Source organism: Mirounga leonina, unplaced genomic scaffold, assembly GCF_011800145.1.
Source record: "Mirounga leonina isolate KUSES-001 unplaced genomic scaffold, KU_Mleo_1.0 Mir_154, whole genome shotgun sequence".
Classification (NCBI taxonomy): Eukaryota; Metazoa; Chordata; class Mammalia; order Carnivora; family Phocidae; genus Mirounga; species Mirounga leonina.
The window spans coordinates 1,858,421-1,877,314 of NW_023270389.1; the positions used below are offsets into that span (position 1 = coordinate 1,858,421).

Genomic DNA, 18,894 nt, shown 5'->3' on the forward strand with positions numbered 1-18,894 from the left:
GTTATGACGGGGCTCCCCCTGGGGCCTCCAGGGGCAGGTGAGCCACCACCACTGGGGGGTTGGGTGCCTCAGCAGCGTGTCCCCGAGGGGTGAGCTCAGATGGGACACGTTCTGGGCCTCCGCCCGGCCTGCTGCTGGCCCGGGAGTGACGGGCACCAGGCTGCAGAGGGACGCGGTCAGCACGGCCGCGGGTGAGAGCCGAAGACAGCTGCTGCCGTCTCTCAGGACTGCGGCCCAGCTGGAAGTGGAAGTTTGAAGGTTAGACCACTGTAGGCACTTCCGAGTCCTGAGCAGTGAAGAGACCTCATCTTGTGGGTGAGCCAAAAGAGGAACAGAGATGGTGTCACGTCTCCTATCTGTGAGGGCTTGAGCAAGAGAAGTCACTCCTGGGCTGGTCAGACGGGATGTGGCATGACAGAGGGCAGAGGGGTAGCTGACATGACCTAGAAATGTTCTGGCCTTTCAACTTTCTGGATGGATGGAGAGAGAGAGGAGGGAGGCCGAGGCGAGTCTCCTTTCATTGCCCGCCCAACCCCACCCCCAGTTCCGCCCAAGCCAGGGATCTGTCAGGACTCGAGAGGTGGAAATTCTGGTTTTCCAGAGCTCCCAGTGCTGGCTCTGGCACTATGGGTACCTGGAGGGCCGTGCTCCCGGCCCAGCCGGGCTGAGCCCTCCGTTCCCCACCTCCGGGGCCTGGGGACCCCTTCCATCCCAGAGTCCGGACACCCGGGGTTCTGCTCTGTGGCTGGCTCAAGGGTATGTGGGATGAGGCGGGTGGCTGGAGGTTGACGGTCCTGGGGACACGGATGCAGCCACCCAGGGGGACAGAGCCCAGGGAGAGGGCCAACTGCAGGAGGTCCGGGCAGTGCTGGGAGCCTGCCTGGCCCCGCATCGCCTCCCTGCAAGGAGAGGGCCAGGTAGGCCTGGGCATCGAAGACCTGTGCCCGGCTGGGGCGAGGGGAGAGGTCAGAGCAAGCCGACTCAGGCCTGCCTAGGTCATCGGAGGGCAGGGGTGAGAGTGCGGCACCAGGGTGTCCACAGATCTGAAAGTGCCGGGAGACATGGGTCCGATTAACCTATATTTTAAGTGCAGGGATCTGCTCTTCCCGGGGCCAGGCAAGGGTTTAGGTTCTGGGCTACGGGGAAGGGAAGGAAAGGAGTAGACAGCAAGAAGGACTTCCTGAGAGTAAGGAGAGAAAAGGCAGAGCAGGGCCAGTGGTGGCCAGAGATCAGAAGGACAGGCCTGATGGCAGGACTCTGACCCCGAGGCGAGCGTGAGGCAGCCGGCTGGCGCCTGTGCATGATGGAAGCGAGACTCTGAGGGCACTCTGTAAAGGAAACTGTCCCCTTCCCGGCACCCCCACCCCCACCCCCACTTCTGCTGCCTGGGGCTCTCCCATTGGTCCCTGGGGGGGATGTGGTGAGGATGGCTCCCCCAGGGAGTGCCTGGGTGCCTGTTTCCTCAGAGCCATCTGGTGACAGCCTCCGGCTGAGCATGGCCCTCCTGGCCCTGGGCCGGGACCCTTGGAGTCTCCTGGGCCTTTTCCTCTCCCAGCTGTTTCTGCCGCTGCCGCCGACTGCAGGGGCCAGTGGGCAGGAGCCCCTGCCCAGGATCACGTACCGTGCAGGTAAGGGTCACAGGGCCGCGTGCCTGCTGCCAGCCAAGCTGGAGGGGCGGAGGAAGAGAGAGCCCGAGGGACAGGGGGAGGAAAGGGACACGGGGAGCGCCAGAGACTGAGGAAGGAGTGAAGAAACTGTGTGGCCAAAGACTGAGTGAAGGGAGGGCCCAGGGTGCTTCTCGGAGATGGTGCTTTTTCTTTCCCTCACCCCCCGGCACTTCAGACCCCCAACTGCTTTCACGCCCCCACGCACCCCCAAAGCCAAGGTCATCCATGGACCTGGCAGCCCGGGACACGACAGGCTCATGGCAACCACACAGATGACACCGGACCACGCCGTGTCCAGTACCACGGACACCAGGAATAAGAGAGTCAGGGCAGCCCTTTGGGGTACGGGCACTGTCGGCTGGTTTCTTGCTGAGGCTGTGGGGGCCGCTGGCCCTCCCACCTCCAGGGAGAAGGCTCAGGGAAGGACTTGGGCCCTGCAGGAGGTGTGGGCGCAGGGTCTCCTGAGCATCTGTGTTGGGTGCTGGAATTACCAACAGAGACAAGACTCGGCCCTGCTCAGGGTGCTCGCAGGCCTGAGCGGGGAGGCAGGTGAGCAGCCAGCCGTGCTAAGGGTGGTCAGCTCAGTGAGCGAAGGACTTACACAGCTCTGAGGGAGGCCACCCCTTCCGGCACCTTGCCAACTTCTCCTTCTGGTCCTGAGATGGTCAGAGCTTCCAATGGTGATGCTTGGCTAGGCGGTCCTCTAACTAGGGCCAAGGTGCGCATGCGCCTGTGAGGGGACGGAGCAGCTTGTCCCTGTCGCTGGTGTGCCCCCTGGGAGCCAGCTCACCCCCACGCCCCCAGGTGACATCCAGGCAAGCCCACAGGGGCCTTTGAAGACATATGTGTCTGCTCTGCTCAGCCTGTGGCTGTGATTCTAGTGGTCGAATTTCCTGCTAGAGGAGGGGAAAGGGGGTTGGTGAGTGTGACCCTACAAGCCACACCGTCCTGTCTGTGGCTCCCAGGATCTTCCTGTCTGTCTGTCTGCCTTCTGCTCCCCTGCTCCTCCCTGGGGGAGGACCAGCGCCTCCTTCCCCTGCCCCCTTCGCCCCTCCGAGGCCTGGAAGAGTGTCCACGTGCCTCGCTCTATTTCCCGTCCCTTTGTCTGTCTCTTGGGTGCAGGCCACCTTTCCCAGCCCCAGGCTGTCATTAGCCTCTCTCTGGCTGCCTCTTCTCTCCCCTGTGGGCTCAACACAGAGCTCCTACACCACCAGCAGGCAGGGTGAGGGGAGGGGGAGGGGGAGCTGCCGATGGAGAGCGGGTCCAGCTGCCGAGGCCTGGGGAACACACTGCCAACCCTCCCCCCACACCTTGACCTCAGAAGTCAGTTGCCTGCCCACCCACTCCTCATCACTCACCCCTTCTCATCACTTCCCAACAGGGGAGGGACGCAGGGCTCTCAGCCTCTTCCACCAGAAGGGCCTCCAGGATTTCGACACTCTGCTCTTGAGTGGTGACGGAGGCACTCTCTATGTGGGGGCTCGAGAGGCCATTCTGGCCTTGGATATCCAGGACCTGGGGATGCCAAAGCTGAAGAGCATGGTGAGGAGGCTGGGGACAAAGGGTGTGGGCTGGGGGTGAGGGGGGCTGACAGCTGCCCCGTGCCTGGACCGCCCATGTGTGACTCACTGCCCATGCGCTGTCAACCCCAACCGGCGGTAACCAGCAATTCCCGCTACGTATATCCGGTCTGGAGAACAGAGAAGAAACCCAATAGTGGCCTCACTATTTGGGCTATCATGCATCCTGGCTGAATAATATTAATTGCTAAGATGGCTGATACGGAAATCATTGACATATGACAGAAATACTGACTCAAATTATATCAATAATCTGATATCCACCCACTGGTAGAAATCACCGAGACTTCTGTATTCAATTATAGTCACCCTACTAATGGGACAATGTGAGGAAGAAAGGGGGAAGGAAGGAAAGAAGGAGGGAGGGAGCGAGCAATTACTGAGCACCTTCCTTGTTGTGTCTGTCAGTGCGTGGTCTGTGGGCCACCTGCGCATATGGGATGCTGGTTGAAAATGCAGATTCTCTGAGGTGTGAGCCAGGAACTGGCATTTTGAACAATTTCCCCAGGAAATGTGTGGTTTGTCAACTCTGCCCTGCACAGCACGCACTGCGTTAGGTATTTTACGTATGTTCCTGGTTGTGCCCTCCAGAAGCTTGTGAGGTTGACTAGGACCACTCAACCAGTAAGGGGCTGAGCCTGGATGCAAACTCAGGTCTGGTTGCACAGGATGTGCGCTCCCACAGAGCTGCGCCCTGAGGAACACCAGTATCTTCAGAATAGTAGCCATGGTCACGGACTGCAGTTATTAGAGCTCATGTCACTGACCGCCATGCCCCGCTGGTGGCTTCCAACTAGACCCAAGGAGAGGACAGCAGGTCAAAGCTAGAGCGCAAGACCTCACATCCTCTCCCTCCCGACCCCCCGCTGCAGATACCCTGGCCAGCCAGTGACCGAAAAAAGAGTGAGTGCGCCTTTAAGAAGAAGAGCAATGAGGTAAGTGGAGGTGGGGGTTTAGGGGCGGAGAACCCCGGTCCCCAGACCATCACTGGAGGACGTCAGGTTGGGCAGGTAGCGGAGGAGGCTCCTTTCCATGGTGATCGTCTGCGCCACGTTCTGTGACGATGTCCAGGGACCGCCTCAGCAATCCCGGGCCCTCTCCCCGCTGGGAAGTGGGGGGCAGCCCATGGGGCCCCGGTGTGTGGGGCAAGTGGCCAGACACCTGGATTCTCTGTCTCCCCAGACCCAGTGCTTCAACTTTATCCGTGTCCTGGTCTCTTTGAACGCCACCCACCTATATACCTGTGGCACCTTCGCCTTCAGCCCCGCTTGTACCTTCATTGTGAGTCACGGCACCCAGTGCTCAGACCCAAGCATCCCTTCTCACACCTAACCCCCCTCCTCTCGAGCTCTGGAAAACCCTGCTCTCCCGGATGTGGGACCCTCATGAGCTTCCTGGCCCCAATTCCCCTCCACGTCCCTCTCCCTCCCTCACGCCCCTCGTTTCCCAGACATGAGACTCTGGCGTTCTGGCCCCCAGCCTCTCCCCCCCTTTAGGAACTCCAAGATTCCTACCTGTTGCCCATCTCCGAGGACAAGGTTGTGGAGGGGAAAGGCCAAAGCCCTTTTGACCCTGCCCATAAGCACACGGCTGTCTTGGCAGGTGAGTATCGGGTTCCTGGCATCTGCTTTCCTGGGTCATTCTGTGAAATATGGAAGCTGACAGTTTCCTGAAAGGCAGGGGACAGAGGGAGGGGAAGCCAGGAGCCTCTGAACACCAGATCAGAGGGCGACTCAGCACCCCAACCCCCAGCTCCTGCTGATGCTGCCACAAAGGAGGTGGAGAGGGAGAGGTAGAGAGAGGTTCACATAGGTCTGGGAAGGGTCTTGGGCGGAGAAGAGGCCTGAGGTTCGGCCATTTGTTCCATAGAGCTTACAGAGAAATCACTATCCGTGTCCTCCCAGACAGACTCCCCACCTTGGCTTCCTGGACGAGGTGGCCCTTGGCTTTTGAGTGGGACCTCGAAAGATAGGTAGATGTGCAGGGAAGATGTTCCAGGAAGAGAAGGGTGGGACCAAGGTGTGGAAACAGAAAACACAGCCACCTCTGGAAGAGAGTGATTCTACTTGGCACGTGGTTCTGCTGGGTGTGTGAGGGGGCAGTGAGAGAAAGGTTGGACAAGGCCAGCACACAGAAGGACGTGAGGGGTGGCTCCTCCCTGCGGCAGGGTTCCCTAACAACAGTGCTCAGTGGGGTCTGCCAGCTGGGCTATGGGCGCCACAGGAAGGTGGAGGGCACAGGAAGGGGGCCGGAGACCCATGTGGGTACTGGCCTGGGTCAGAGGCAGGTCTGAGGAGGGCAGAGGCCCCCTCCAACCGGGAAGCCTCCCGCCCTCTCCCCAGATGGGATGCTCTATTCTGGCACCATGAACAACTTCCTGGGCAGCGAGCCCATCCTGATCCGCACGCTGGGACCCCAGCCCGTCCTCAAGACCGACAATTTCCTCCGCTGGCTGCAGCGTAAGGACCCGAGCCCCCAGCACAGGTCTGGCCCTGCCCCGAGCGCGGGGACCCGGCGGGGCCGAGAGCCGCGTTCCTGCACTCCGCCGTCCTCCGTGCAGAGGCCCTCTGTGCCGGGCGGCCCTGTTCGGGGGGGTGCAGTTCCCGACCCCGTGAGGCGACGGGAGCAGGCGCCCCCAGGGCACCCCTGGCCAGCCGCGGGGCATCCCGTCGGGCGGCCTGCCGCTGCAGAACCAGCCCTGGGGTGTCCCAACCTTAAGCCTATGTGCCCCGCCCCGCAGCGGACGCCTCCTTCGTGGCAGCCATCCCTTCGACCCATTTCGTCTACTTCTTCTTCGAGGAGACAGCCAGCGAGTTCGAGTTCTTCGAGAAGCTCCACACGTCCCGGGTGGCCAGAGTCTGCAAGGTCTGCGGCCGGGAGGGGGCGGGGCTGGCCGTGGAGGGAGCCAATGGGGAGGTGGCAGAGGCGGGACCGAGCGCCCAGGGCCCAGTGGGGGCGGGGGCGGGGGCGGGGCGCGGTGGGCGGGGCGTTCCTGACTCCGCCCCCGCGGCCCTAGAACGACGTGGGCGGGGACAAGCTGCTGCAGAAGAAATGGACCACCTTCTTGAAGGCCCAGCTGCTCTGCTCGCAGCCCGGGCAGCTGCCCTTCAACGTCATCCGCCACGCCGTCCTGCTGCCCGCCGCTGCCTCCGCCGAGCCCCGCGTCTATGCGGCCTTCAGCTCTCAGTGGTGAGCAGCGCGGCGGGGACGCGGGGCTTGCACGCGGGTTGTGGGGTCCAGAGCGCTCACTCCACGCACTTCACCTAGGAAGGCATGTGCCCGTCACCACGTCCCAGGAATCTGACTCATGCCCTTCGTGTAGATGGGAAAGATAAAGCTCAAAGAGGTTCTTACTCCTTTATATCCTGCCGGGTTCCAAAAAGGATAGGAGGCAGTTCACGGAAGGCAAACATTGAGACCAGATAAGATCAAACCGATGAGGAAATGGGAGTAAAAGGAGAATAAGAAGGCAGGGATAGGGTCAGCACATCACAAATGTTTGTCATTTATGCAGTGTTGGGATGCTGGTTACAAACTTAGCTCTGAGCTTCCTAATGGCCAGAGCAAAGAGGGAAACACCATCAGTGTCACTAAGATAAAAAGTCATTGCTTGGAGGCTGAGAAAAGTTCATTGCATCAGTGTTTAGGTGTCTGCTGTCCGTGGGTCAGATACCAAAGATACCTGCTGTAAGCAGGGGCTGGTATCAGTGGCATCCAGAACTGAGAACATGGTGTGTGCCACAATCAGGTTAAAGAGAACAAGAGAAACCTGTCTCCACAGACCAGGGCTAGAGGAATAGAAGTAGCCTCATAGTCGGGCTCTGGTTGGTTGTCTGAGGATCAAGAATCCAGGGGACCCAAAGGAGCAGAGCTTCATCTGGAGCCTGTCAGGATCTAGTTACATTGCCCCTCCCATGGGTACAGCTCAGCCTGGGCAAGACAGGCAGGAGCCACCCCAAGACCTGAAACCCAATTAATTGTCCTTAAGGATAATCCTAAGATGGGCCAGAGTCAGGGGCTCTCCTAGCCCTTATCACCACGGCTGGGGGGAAAGTAGGCAGCAGTAGGCCAATCCGGCCCTCCACACTCCTGCCCTCCAGGGCTTTCTCACAAGGGTGGGTGAGGGCTGGAGGGGGAGCTTCATGGTAGAGCAGAGATGACCATGTCCCCTTGGGCTATCCCCAGGCAGATCGGTGGGACCAGGAGCTCTGCTGTCTGTGCCTTCTCCCTCAAGGACATCAAGCGTGTCTTTGAGGGCAAGTACAAGGAGTTGAACAAAGAGACTTCACGCTGGACTACTTATGGGGTCCCCGAGATCAGTCCCCGACCAGGCAGCGTGAGTACCACCCCCAGCACTGAGCAACCCTCCGCCCCCACTGATACACACATATCGCACATATCAAAGTATCTGTCATGGCACAATAAATGTCCAATAAATGTTAGTGCTCCCTGCCCTAACCAGTCCTGTCTGCTCAGATACACACCTGCTTCAGTGCCCCACATCCCATAGGTGTCCAGCCCATCCTACACACAGAGTCCCCCCCTCTGCTAAGTGCACCCCAAATACCTGGGTGTATCCCTGGGGAAACAAGGGAGCGTGGGCTGTGCCAAGGACTGCCTACGCTTCATCTGCATTTCTTATTAACTTTTGTGTTTTGATCAGAGTTGCATATGGCCACCATTAACAGAACCCTATAGATCTACACCGTCAGTTACCAAAAACAGCCCTGTGCCCTGTCTTCCCCTTTTCCCTCTCTAGAGGGACAACCACCTTCAACTCTCTTAGCTGATACTTTTGGTATTTATCTCCAAATCTCTAACATACTTTTATTACTACTTCTTGATGTTTCAGTTTCAGGCAGGATCTATTGAATTCCCGTTCTGGATGGTGAGGATTTACCTGTGCCCCCCACCCCCACCCAGTTATGTATGTGCCTATAGCAACCAGCAAGAACTGTTTCGGGGCATCTGTTTCCAAATTCATGTGCGCTGACATGACATTGGTGGCCCGAGACCAGCCAAGGGGGGAGTATGAGCCACGGCAGTGAACAAACAACGAGTCAGGGTTCCCTGACCCCCACTGCAACTGCTTTACCAGCACATCACTGCACCCACCCCTCATCTCCCAACATAGTTTTATAATAATCTTGGTTAGATCAGTATGTAGATTAGGACTCATGCACAGCTGAGCCAAGGAGCAGGCCCTGATTACTTTTCCTTTTTGCCTAATTTAAGAATTTCCCTGGGGTTAGTAATTATCTCTCTTCTTTTTCTTTCTTTCTTTTTTCTTCTTTTACTTTCTTAATTTTCTTTTTTTTCTTTTTTGGCTTGCTTTGTTTTCTAAGCTCTAAACATTAATTCAACCCCAAACTCTCCCTCAATGATCTGCATCTCTCTGAAGGCAGATCCGTTAGGCATTCTAACCGTTTCGTCTTCCTGGAGATTGTTCCTGTCTGCTGCAGTCTGGACCTCCATCCCGGGCACCGCCACCATCCTGGTATTTCCCTTCTCGTCATTCTGGGCATTTCCTTTGTATCTCTCTGTGACATCCTCATGTTTCTTACATCCCATGGCTTCTTCTTTTTTCTTCTTCTTTTTTTTTTTCACTATCTTTATTTTTTTAAGATTTTTGTTTTTAAGTAATCTCTACCCCCATCGTGGCTCAAACTCACAACCCTGAGATCAAGACTCACATGCTCTTGCGACTGAGCTGGCCGGGCCCCCCTTTTTCTTACTTTCTTATTTTAGTGGAGCAGAGCCTCCATAGATTCCTGAAAGAGATACATGGCAGGTACATTTTTTGAGACTGAATGTCTGAAAATGTCTTTATTCTACTTTTGCATTTGATAGTTTGATATGTGCATGTAATTCTAGACTAGAAATAATCTTCCTGCAAAACTTTGAAGGCTTGCCTTGTTATCTTCAAGGGGATGGACGTCCAGAGTTCTTCCGATTCTTAAGTCTCTGAAAGTCCCCGTTCTCACTGGAATCTAGTAGTGCCTTCTCTTTGTCCTTAGCTGTTCTGAAATTTCACAGTATTGCACTTTGATGGGACTCTGTTCCTTTATTTTGCTGGATGTTCAACCTACCCCTTCAGCCTGGAAGTTTAGTTCCTTCAGTTTGAAGTTTTCTTGAACAATTTCCTCCTATTATGTTTTCATTTAACAAATATTTTTCGAGGCTGCCTGCCACTGTTCCAAGCTCTGGGGGACACAGCAGTGAACGAAGTGGACAGAAGTCCCTTCCCTCATGGAGCAGACTCTCATGTTAGGATGTTTTCTCACTTCTTACTGGGCCTCCTGGGCCGGTCCGCTCTGTCTTTAAATCCCAACCAGTTTCCCAAGCCTTTCGTTTTGCCCTACTTTCTGGGAGAGTGTCTCAATTTTATCTTCAAATCCTTCTATCGGATTTTTAATTCCTGCTAAAATATTTAATTTCCTAGATTTTTTTGAGCTTTTTTTAGCCTTTTTAAAAAAATATTTTATTTATTTATTTGACAGAGAGAGAGAGAGAGAGACAGAGAGCGCGCCCAAGCGGGGGGAGCAGCAGAGGGAGGAGGAAAAGCAGGCTCTCTGTTGGGCAGGGAGCCCGACGCGGGGCTCAATCCCAGGACCCCAGCTGGGATCATGACCTGAGCTGAAGGCAGATGTTTAACTGCCTGAGCCACCCATGTGCCCCTTTTTGAGCTTTGAATATCTCTCTCTCTTTTTTTTTTTAAGATTTTATTTATTTATTTGACAGAGAGAGACACAGTGAGAGAGGGAACACAAGCAGGGGCAGTGGGAGCGGGAGATAGAGAAGCAGACTCCCCGCTGAGCAGGGAGCCCGATGCGGGGCTCGATCCCAGGACCCTGGGACCATGACCTGAGCCGAAGGCAGACGCTTAACGACTGAGCCACCCAGGCGCCCCTGAATATCTCTTTTATAAAAACGTTCTACTCTAGTTTGTTGTTATTTAAACAGGTGAAATTTTCCGACCTGGCTCATGCCATTCAATTTCCATTTCTGTCGATCACACAGTGGTATAAAGCAGCAAAACTGGGGGCACCGGGTGGCACAGTAGGGCGCCACTTGGTTTCGGCTCAGGTCATGATCTCAGGGTCTTGAGATCAAGCCCCACGTTGGGCTCCATGCTCAGTGGGGAGTTTGCTTGAGATTCTCTCTCTCCCTCTCCCTTTGCCCCTCCCCCTGCTATCTCTCTCTCTCTCTCTAAAATAAAGAAATCTTTTTTTTAAAAAACAGCAAAACTGAAGGGGGGATGATTGCTGTGTATGTTCTAAATTGCTTTGAAGGGTCTCATTTGAGATAATTTGCCTAAGAATCTTGATCTTTTTTATTTTATTTATTTATTTATTTATTTATTTATTTTTAAGATTTTATTTATTTATTTGAGAGAGAGAGAGAGCACATGAGAGGGGGGAGGGTCAGAGGGAGAAGCAGACTCCCTGCCGAGCAGGGAGCCCGATGTGGGACTCGATCCTGGGACTCCAGGATCATGATCTGAGCTGAAGGCAGTCGCTCAACCAACTGAGCCACCCAGGCGCCCAAGAATCTTGATCTTTTTTAAATATTTGGAAACATCCAATAAAAATGAAAAGAAAGGGGCGCCTGGGTGGCTCAGTCATTAAGCATCTGCATTCAGCTCGGGTCATGATCCCAGGGTTCTGGGATCAAGTCCTGCATCGGGCTCCCTGCTCGGCGGGAAGCCTGCTTCTCCCCCTCCCACTCCCCCTGCTTGTGTTCCCTCTCTCGCTGTGTCTCTCTGTCAAATAAATAAATAAAATCTTAAAAAAAAAAAAGGAAAGAAAAAATGTTCTATAATAGAGAATGTCACACATGTATACAAAGTAGACAGAATAGTACAAGGGACCTCCGTATACCCACACATAGCCAAGCAAACTTGTCTCAGCCGTGCTCCACCTACCGCCCCCCCCCCCGCCCCGGGGTATTTTGAAGCAGATTCCCGACAGGGCATTTTATCTGTATTAGTGTTGTAAGCTGCTGTAACAAATTACCACAACCTCCTGGCTTCAAACAACAGAGATGTATCCTCCTGCGGGCTGGAGGCCAGGCGGTGGAAGTCAGAGCACCAGCAGGGCGGAGGCTCTGGGGGAGAACGTCTCTGCTTCTCCCCCAGCTTCCTTCCGTTGGCGGCTGGCAATCCTTGCTGTTCTTGGCTCGTAGACACCCCAACCACTGCAGTCGCTGCCCCCGTCGTCACTTTCCCTTCTCCTCTGTATGTGTCCTTCACTTCTCGTGAGGACACTTGTCACTAGATTTAGAGCCCATCATAATTCAGAATGAGCTCATCCCAAGACTTTTAATTATATCTACAAAGACCCTTTTTGCAAATAAAGTCACATTCATGGGTTTCAGATGGATGAATGGGGGGGCACCAATCAACCCACTACATCGTCCATAAATATTTTAGTATCTCCAAATGATAAGGGCTTAAAAAAATGGCCGTAGTACCACTTCACACTGTAAAAATGAATAATTCTTTAATCTAATATGCATTTAGTATTCAAATTTCCAGTAGTCTCAAAGATGTCTTAAAAGTTGTTTAAAATACAGGATTTTTTTAAAGATTTTATTTATTTGAGAGAGAGAGACAGGGATGGCGAGAGAGAGCATGAGCGGGGAGGAGAGGGAGAATAAGGCTCCCCGCCGAGCAGGGAGCCCGATGTGGGGCTCAATCTGAGGGCCCGGGATCATGACCTGAGCTGAAGGCAGACGCTTAACCAACTAAGCCACCCAGCTGCCCCCAAATCCCATTTATTTGAATCAAAATCTAAGTAAAATATATAAGTTTGGATTAGCTATTTTTTTTTTAGTTTATTTATTTAAGTAATCTCTATAACCAATGTGGGGCTTGAACTCACTGCCCCGAGATCAAGAGCGGCATACTCTTCTGACTGAGCCAGCCGGGCACCCTTTAGATCATTGTTCTTTTAAGTCTCTTTTAATCTGTATGTTCCCTTTTTTTTCTTGCCATTTATTTGTCCTATAGAATTTTTCTCAGTCCAGATCTTGGTGACTATGGGTCTCTGTGGTGGAGGTGCAGTATTTCCTACACCTTCGTTGGAGGTTGGGCCTAGAGACTTGGTCAGATCAGAGTTTGACTGGGGGGAAAGACCCCTTCACCGTGGTTGTGGGTCTTCTTCCGGGTCATGTGTGGCGTCCAGCTCCCTCTCTGCCGTGGTGCTCCTCTTCTGTAGCATTATGGTCTGGTTTCACCGGCACATGGTCTTCGCTCAGCTCTCGTAAGACAGCAGTAATACTTCACTGTGAGGGTCTCTTTTCTCTGCATCATTTAGCTTTTTATTTGTTTTTTCCATTGATTTGCTTTGGTCTCTTTCGTGTTCATGTTTTAACTCACACACCTGGTGGCCCTGGGCTCTCCGCTCGCATAGGAGTGGGGACCGTGAAGCTCTCTGGAAGTTTTGCCCCTGGATGTGACTCGTCAGCGTGGGCCCCTTGTTGCTCATGGAAGATGGCCTGGTTGGGCGGTTTTCTTGCGGACCACTGGTATCAACATTGTCAGGGCTTACCTATGACCTGCACTCGGTTTTCTGGAGGCCTCTTCCAGCCTTGTGCTTGGAGGGAGACGGCCTGGCTGCTGGCACCAGGGGGCCGGGGGGACGTGTCCCCAAATGCACTGCGCCTCTCCGCCTTCACCCCTGACTGCTGCCCTCACCCAGAGACCCTCTGCTTTCCCGTCTCCGGAGAAGGAGCCTCCAGTCCTGGGCCGAGGCCCGCAGGGTCGCGCAGGGGTGCGGGAGCCCAGGCTGCCAGGTGCACAGACTTTCAGAGGCTCTCCTGACGCAACCCCGCCCTTCCCACTTCCAGAGCTGGCCCGCAGCTCATTCATGACCTTTAGGAATTCTGCCTTGTAAATCAGATCATTTTGGCTACCCAGGGGCTGGCTTAAGAAGATTCTTTTCTTTTTTTTTTCCTGCTCAGTCTTTTACCATATTTGTTCATTTGCTTTTCAGCTTTCACCCTGTGGCTGTCTTTGCTTCCCCCTTGTCCCCCCCTTTTCGGGGGGGAGGAAGTGAGAGTAGGTGCATGTGCTCATTCTGGCATCAGAATGAAATACAGATGTTATTACCTCACATTGCAGATAAGGAAATGGAAGCTCACAGAGGGGAGTAACTTGTCTGAGGACACAGTGGCAGGTGACGGAGTGGGGCTGGCCCTGAGATAGCGCCCTGGGGTGTGGAGGACAAGGATCCCGACCGAGATCAGGACACGGCGCATGGCACGCTGGTGTGGGCAGGGCCTTCAGGGAACAGCCAGCCCACCCCCTGTCCACCGCCCCCTCCCCATTTTATGGGTGAGGAAAAGGAGGCCCTGAATGGAGAAGGGGCTCCACCAGACTTGTGGAGCAGGTTCATGCGACACCATCCCTTTCTGTGACGTCATTCAGTGACTGGCTCAGCAAACATTTATTGGGCACCAACTGTGTGCCCGGGCTCGTGCAGTGCAAGCCTGGGGCTGCTGACATGAGTGCATCATCCCTCATGCTACTTCCTGCCGGCTGCCAGGCACCCATGGGGAAGGCGTCAAGGACGGGAGAAGGACAACAGCTAACATTTGTTAAGTTCTTACTTCATGTCACTTTCCACATATCCGTGCGTTTCCTCTGCACAGCAAGCCGGTGATACGCGGCACTGTGTGCAGAGCCTGGAATGCCAAGCCAGGCAGCCCCAGAGGTCCATCGCCTCCTGAGAGGAGGACCGCCTTGAGGGAGGCCCAGCGGGGGTGGGGGGGGGCAACAGTGAGCTTGCAGGAGGGAGAGCGCTGATCCGATGCGCCTCCTTCCCCCTTTAGTGCTCCGTGGGCCCCTCCTCTGACAAAGCCTTGACCTTCATGAAGGACCATTTCCTGATGGATGAGCAGGTGGTGGGGACACCCCTGCTGGTGAAGTCTGGTGTGGAGTACACGAGGCTTGCGGTGGAGACAGCCCAGGGCGTCGATGGGCAGAGCCATCTGGTCCTCTACCTGGGCACCGGTGAGTAAAGGGCTCCAGACGTCCCGCAGCGACCAAGCAGGGACCGCAACTCAGGTTGCGGAGGGAAACCTTGGAGTTCGTTCACTCCTGCTTTCATTCCGCAAATGCTTCCTGAGCACCTACTATGTGCCTGGCGCCCTGCTAGGCTCTAAGATATGGTGGGGTTACCCAACAATGCAGTCTCCATCCTTTCTGAGCTTTGAGTCTGGAGAGGGTGACGGACAAAGGAACACAGAGGGCTTTGCTGGCCTTAGCGGGAGCTGTTTGTCTCCCAGAGAAGCCACGTTAGGGCCACATTAGAGCCGTGAAGAGCGGCCAGGTGTCGGGCGGCTGGGAGCAGCGAGGGCAGGGCCTCTCCTTCAGGAAGTTGGCTGTGAAGGGCAAGTGGGGAGGGGGTGACTGGAGGAAGGGGGGGTCCCACCAGCATGTTTTTTTTTTTTTTAAAGATTTTATTTATTTATTTGACAGAGAGAGACACAGTGAGAGAGGGAACACAAGCAGGGGGAGTGGGAGAGGGAGAAGCAGGCTTCCCGTGGAGCCGGGAGCCCGATGTGGGGCTCCATCCCTGGACGCTGGGATCATGACCTAAGCTGAAGGCAGACACTTAACGACTGAGCCACCCAGGCGCCCCCATGCTTTTGTTTTTAAAGATGGAAAGGTCCTCAGGCTCTAGGAGGGAGGCAGACGGTGAAGAAATGGGCAAGCCAGGGGCTAACTGGCAGGTGAATTGCAGAGGGAGCAGAAGCTGGAGTCCAGGACGTGGGTGGGGGCCAGCCCTCTGCTGGGATGGGGTGAAGGAATAGAAGAAGGTAAGGCTGGGTGGGTGTCCGGCAGGAAGCAGAGGCAGCTTTTACGGGCAGTCTTTTGTGATGGTCCAGGAGGAGGACACGGGGTCTTGGGCTGGGAACGAGGGGTAGAAAAGGGGGAGGTGTGAGGAGAAAGGGGTGGATTCAAAAGTCAGTGTGTAAAGAAGGAGCGAGAGTCAGCAGGGGAATGTGCAAGATTGCCGGGCGTGTGTATGGAGGGCCCAATGGGGGTGGATGACCTTGAGCTTCCATGGGAGAAAGCTACAGGTGCGCCGATCCTTCCAGGACACGTTCCCAGCCACTGTATCCGCTGCGCACATACTGGGTCCCAGCAGAGAGCAACAGACAAAAGCTCGGTGCTTGTGGAATGCATGCAGACAAACAACGAACGTACCACATGAGCCAAGGACTTAGCGTGTTATGAGACTAGAAACTGATTTTGAGGAAGGGTGGATCCGAATGCCAGCCGGGGAGGTGGCAATTTTTAACAGGGCAGTCAGCGCAGACCTCCCTGAAGTCCTTGGAGGGACAGCTGGTGGAGGTGAGGGTGGCTGCCGATGGGGTTTCTGCAGAAGCGCTCAGCTGCCCGCTGCCCCAAGTCCGTAGAGGAGTGGGTTGGGTTCTTGCAAAGGAAAGACAGAGAGGCCAGGGGTTCCAAGCCGTTTATAACAGCGTTCCCGTCAGCCCCACAGCATAGAGGGGAGCAGCCTGACCAGCCTGAGTCCGTGCTCCCTGTCTCTCCACAGCCACAGGCGCCCTCCACAAGGCTGTGGTCAGTGGGGACGGCAGTGCTCATCTGGTGGAGGAGATCCAGCTGTTCCCTGATCCCGAACCTGTCCGCAACCTGCTGCTGGCCCCTGAACAGGTGGCAAGGGGCCTTCTGCCCAGGCGGGGGGCTTGGGTGCTGGGTCCTTACTGGGTGTGCAGAGGTCACTCTCCCTCACTTTTCCAGGGCGCAGTGTTTGCGGGCTTCTCAGGGGGCATCTGGAGGGTTCCCCGAGCCAACTGCAGCGTCTATGGGAGCTGTGTGGACTGTGTCCTGGCCCGGGACCCCCACTGTGCCTGGGACCCCGAGTCCGGAACCTGCCGTCTCCTGCCCACCCCCATCCCGTAAGTGCCAGGCCTGGACAGCGGTGGAGGCTGGCCCAGCGGGACCTTCTTACCCAGCATGTGGGGTTCTTCCTCTCTCCAGGGGCGACTGGCACAGCCCCTCCCAGGACCTCCCTCCTATGGCAGAGGCTCCTCCTGGGACGGGGTTGCAGTCTTGAAGCTGCTCCAGCCGGCCTGGGTTTACCTGCCCTCTTCTCTGTCCCACCCTGCCCCCCTTCCTCCCTCCTCTTCCCGCTTTGGTCTGTTTCAAGGCCTGAGGTTTGCTTTCCCTGCCTTCTCAGGAAGTCCTGGAGACAGGACACGGAACAAGGGAATCCAGGGTGGGCATGCGCCACTGGCCCCGTGGGCAGGAGCCTCCATCCTCAAAGCCGCCCCCAAATCAGTGAGTGTGGAACCAGGGGGTGCGGGGGAAGGCTCAGGTTGGTGTTCCCCCAGAACCTGCCCGGCTTGAGAGCTGAACACCCAGACCTGGGGCGGATTTGAGTCCTGGCATCGGGAGGGAGGATAGGAATTCCGAGCTGGGACCCAGGGTTGAGGCTGAAGTCTGTTTTGGTGTCAAGAGTCGGAGTCGGATGGACTGAGGGTCTGGGATCCAGACTGGAGATAGACGAGGGAGCAGAGCTGAGTTTGGGAGCTGAACTGGAAGGTGGAAGCGGGGAGTCAGGGTCCAAATGTCGGCAGAGCTTCCCTGCCCTCCTGCTCCCCTCCCTTAGCCGTCTCCTTCCTTCATCTACAGTTAAAGAAGTCCTGGCTGTCCCCAACTCCATCCTGGAGCTCCCCTGCCCCCACCTCTCGGCCCTGGCCTCCTACCACTGGAGTCGGGGCACGGCCAAGCTCCCAGAAGCCTCTTCGGCGGTCTTCAACGGCTCCCTGGTGCTGCTGCTGCAGGGTGGGGTGGGGGGTCTGTACCAGTGCTGGGCCATGGAGAATGGCTTCTCGTACCCTGTGGTGTCCTACTGGGTGCACAGCCAGGATCAGCCCCTGGCCCTGGACCCCGAGCTGGGGGGCATTCCCCGGGAGCGTGTGGAGGCCCCACTGACCAGGGTTGGTGGCGGGGCCGCCCTGGCTGCCCAGCGGTCCTACTGGCCCCACTTCCTCACAGTCACTGTGCTCCTGGCCTTAGTGCTTTCAGGAGCCCTCCTCATCCTCCTCGCCTCCCCAGTGGGGGCTCTCCGAGCCCGGGGCAAGGTGCAGGGCTGTGGGACCCTGCCCCCGGGGGAGAAGGCCCCCCTGAGCCGGGAGCAGCACCTCCAACTTCCCAAGGAACGCAGGCCGTCTGCCAGCGATGTGGACGCTGACAACAACCACCTGGGCACCGAGGTGGCGTAGACTCTGGGCGCAGGCTGCCGCCGCGTAGAGTAGGGCAGGCGCCCGCCGCACTGCTGGGGGACCTGGGGCAGCGCAGCCCTGAGGGCGGGGGGGGACACAGAACACCACCTTCCCACCTTGTCACTGGTGGCCCTCAGCGGGGCTGGACCCAGCAGCCTGACCCCCCGTGGGCCTCCCCTCCACCGCGCACATGGGCCCTCCAACGGGCCGTCCCAGGCCTGGACCAAACAAGAAGACCTAGAGTGGATCCCTCCAGAAACATACTGCTCCAGGAGCCCCTAAAACACGAGACTGCTCCGGGCCCCTGTGGTAACGAAGCCCAAGGTATACACGAGTGGGCACGCCGCTGCCCGCCGTCCCTGGAGAGCCCCCCCCGCCGGGGGCAGCAGCCACCCCCACGGACACCAAGGCTCCACTGTCCCAGGGCCCTGCAGGGAGCTGCCCCGTCCTGCCCCCTTGTCCGCTGAGCACCGCTGACTCCCGGCAAGTGACCACCTTCCTTCTTGTTTCAGTTGGGGCAGACTGTGACCCCCTGCTGTGCTTGAGGAACAGGGCTAATCTGAGCCTTGTTCCCGCCTCTCCTCTGGCTGACCTCTTCAGCCCCCTCCTCTCCCCTTTCCTTTATTTTGGGATTCAGAAGACCGCTTGTCACAGACAGTTTATTTTTTATTAAAATAAAAAGACAAAGCTCACGACTGGTGCGGTTTCTGTGGGAGCCGAATGCTGCAGCAGAGGACCGCAGGGCGGAGGGCCTCAGCGGGGAGGAGCTCCAGGTTTGTGGGGCCCAGCTGCCTCCAAGGGCAAACCACCTGCCCTGCCACCTGCCCGCCCAGAACCAACCCTGCAGTGCTTTCCTCATCCATCGCCGCTCCCCGCAGCTGCTGGCCCCACGGTCCCCGCTCCCCTCTTGGTGGACTGAATTTACGGAGCAACCAGACCGTACAGCCACCCCCAGCCTGGCCACCCCCTTCCCCCCGATCTGACGGTCTGACGAGCTGCGCTCTGTGCACACCCCTGTGTGGAGGCTTCCCAGAGGCTCCTCTCCGCAGAGACCCCAGCATTGCCCTCACCCTACCATCCCCCTCTCCCACCAGCCCCTGCGCTGGGTGTTCTCTGCAGGGTCCAAAGAAAGGAGAACGCTGCACCCCGCCCCCTCCACTGGCTCTCTTTCCCCGTTCTTACCAACACCCAGAGGGGGTCCTTTCTGGCTGCCTGCCCATGGCTCCCCCAGAGAGGCCCTCGCCCCCTTGCATGCCCTGTGCTCTGGCTTTCTCCCCTACCTCTCTGCAAAAACGACTCTCTGAAGCTACCCATAAGCCCCACCGGGCCTTGATCTCTGTGCCACCTTCACACCTGGCCACTGTATTCCCATAACTCTCTTTCTCTGG

The 18,894-nt window shown here is 56.6% G+C and overlaps 1 protein-coding gene across 2 annotated transcripts; it reads left to right on the plus strand.

Moving 5' to 3' along the window:
* The first annotated feature begins 1,438 nt into the window (after window positions 1–1,438).
* SEMA4A (semaphorin 4A) lies at window positions 1,439–18,183 on the plus strand. Of its 2 annotated transcripts, none has more exons than XM_035009805.1 (14): window positions 1,439–1,628; window positions 3,049–3,209; window positions 4,120–4,182; window positions 4,430–4,528; window positions 4,744–4,849; window positions 5,590–5,706; window positions 5,988–6,112; window positions 6,264–6,436; window positions 7,433–7,583; window positions 14,126–14,261; window positions 15,814–15,932; window positions 16,020–16,177; window positions 16,459–16,559; window positions 16,914–18,183. In XM_035009805.1, the coding sequence occupies exons 1-14, from the start codon at window positions 1,496–1,498 to the stop codon at window positions 17,504–17,506; spliced, it is 2,235 nt and encodes a 744-aa protein (XP_034865696.1). In that variant the 5' UTR covers window positions 1,439–1,495; the 3' UTR covers window positions 17,507–18,183. The 2 variants fall into 2 exon arrangements, with proteins under 2 accessions (XP_034865696.1, XP_034865695.1); XM_035009804.1 differs by having other exon boundaries at window positions 1,441–1,628; window positions 14,081–14,261.
* Window positions 18,184–18,894: the final 711 nt, after the last annotated feature.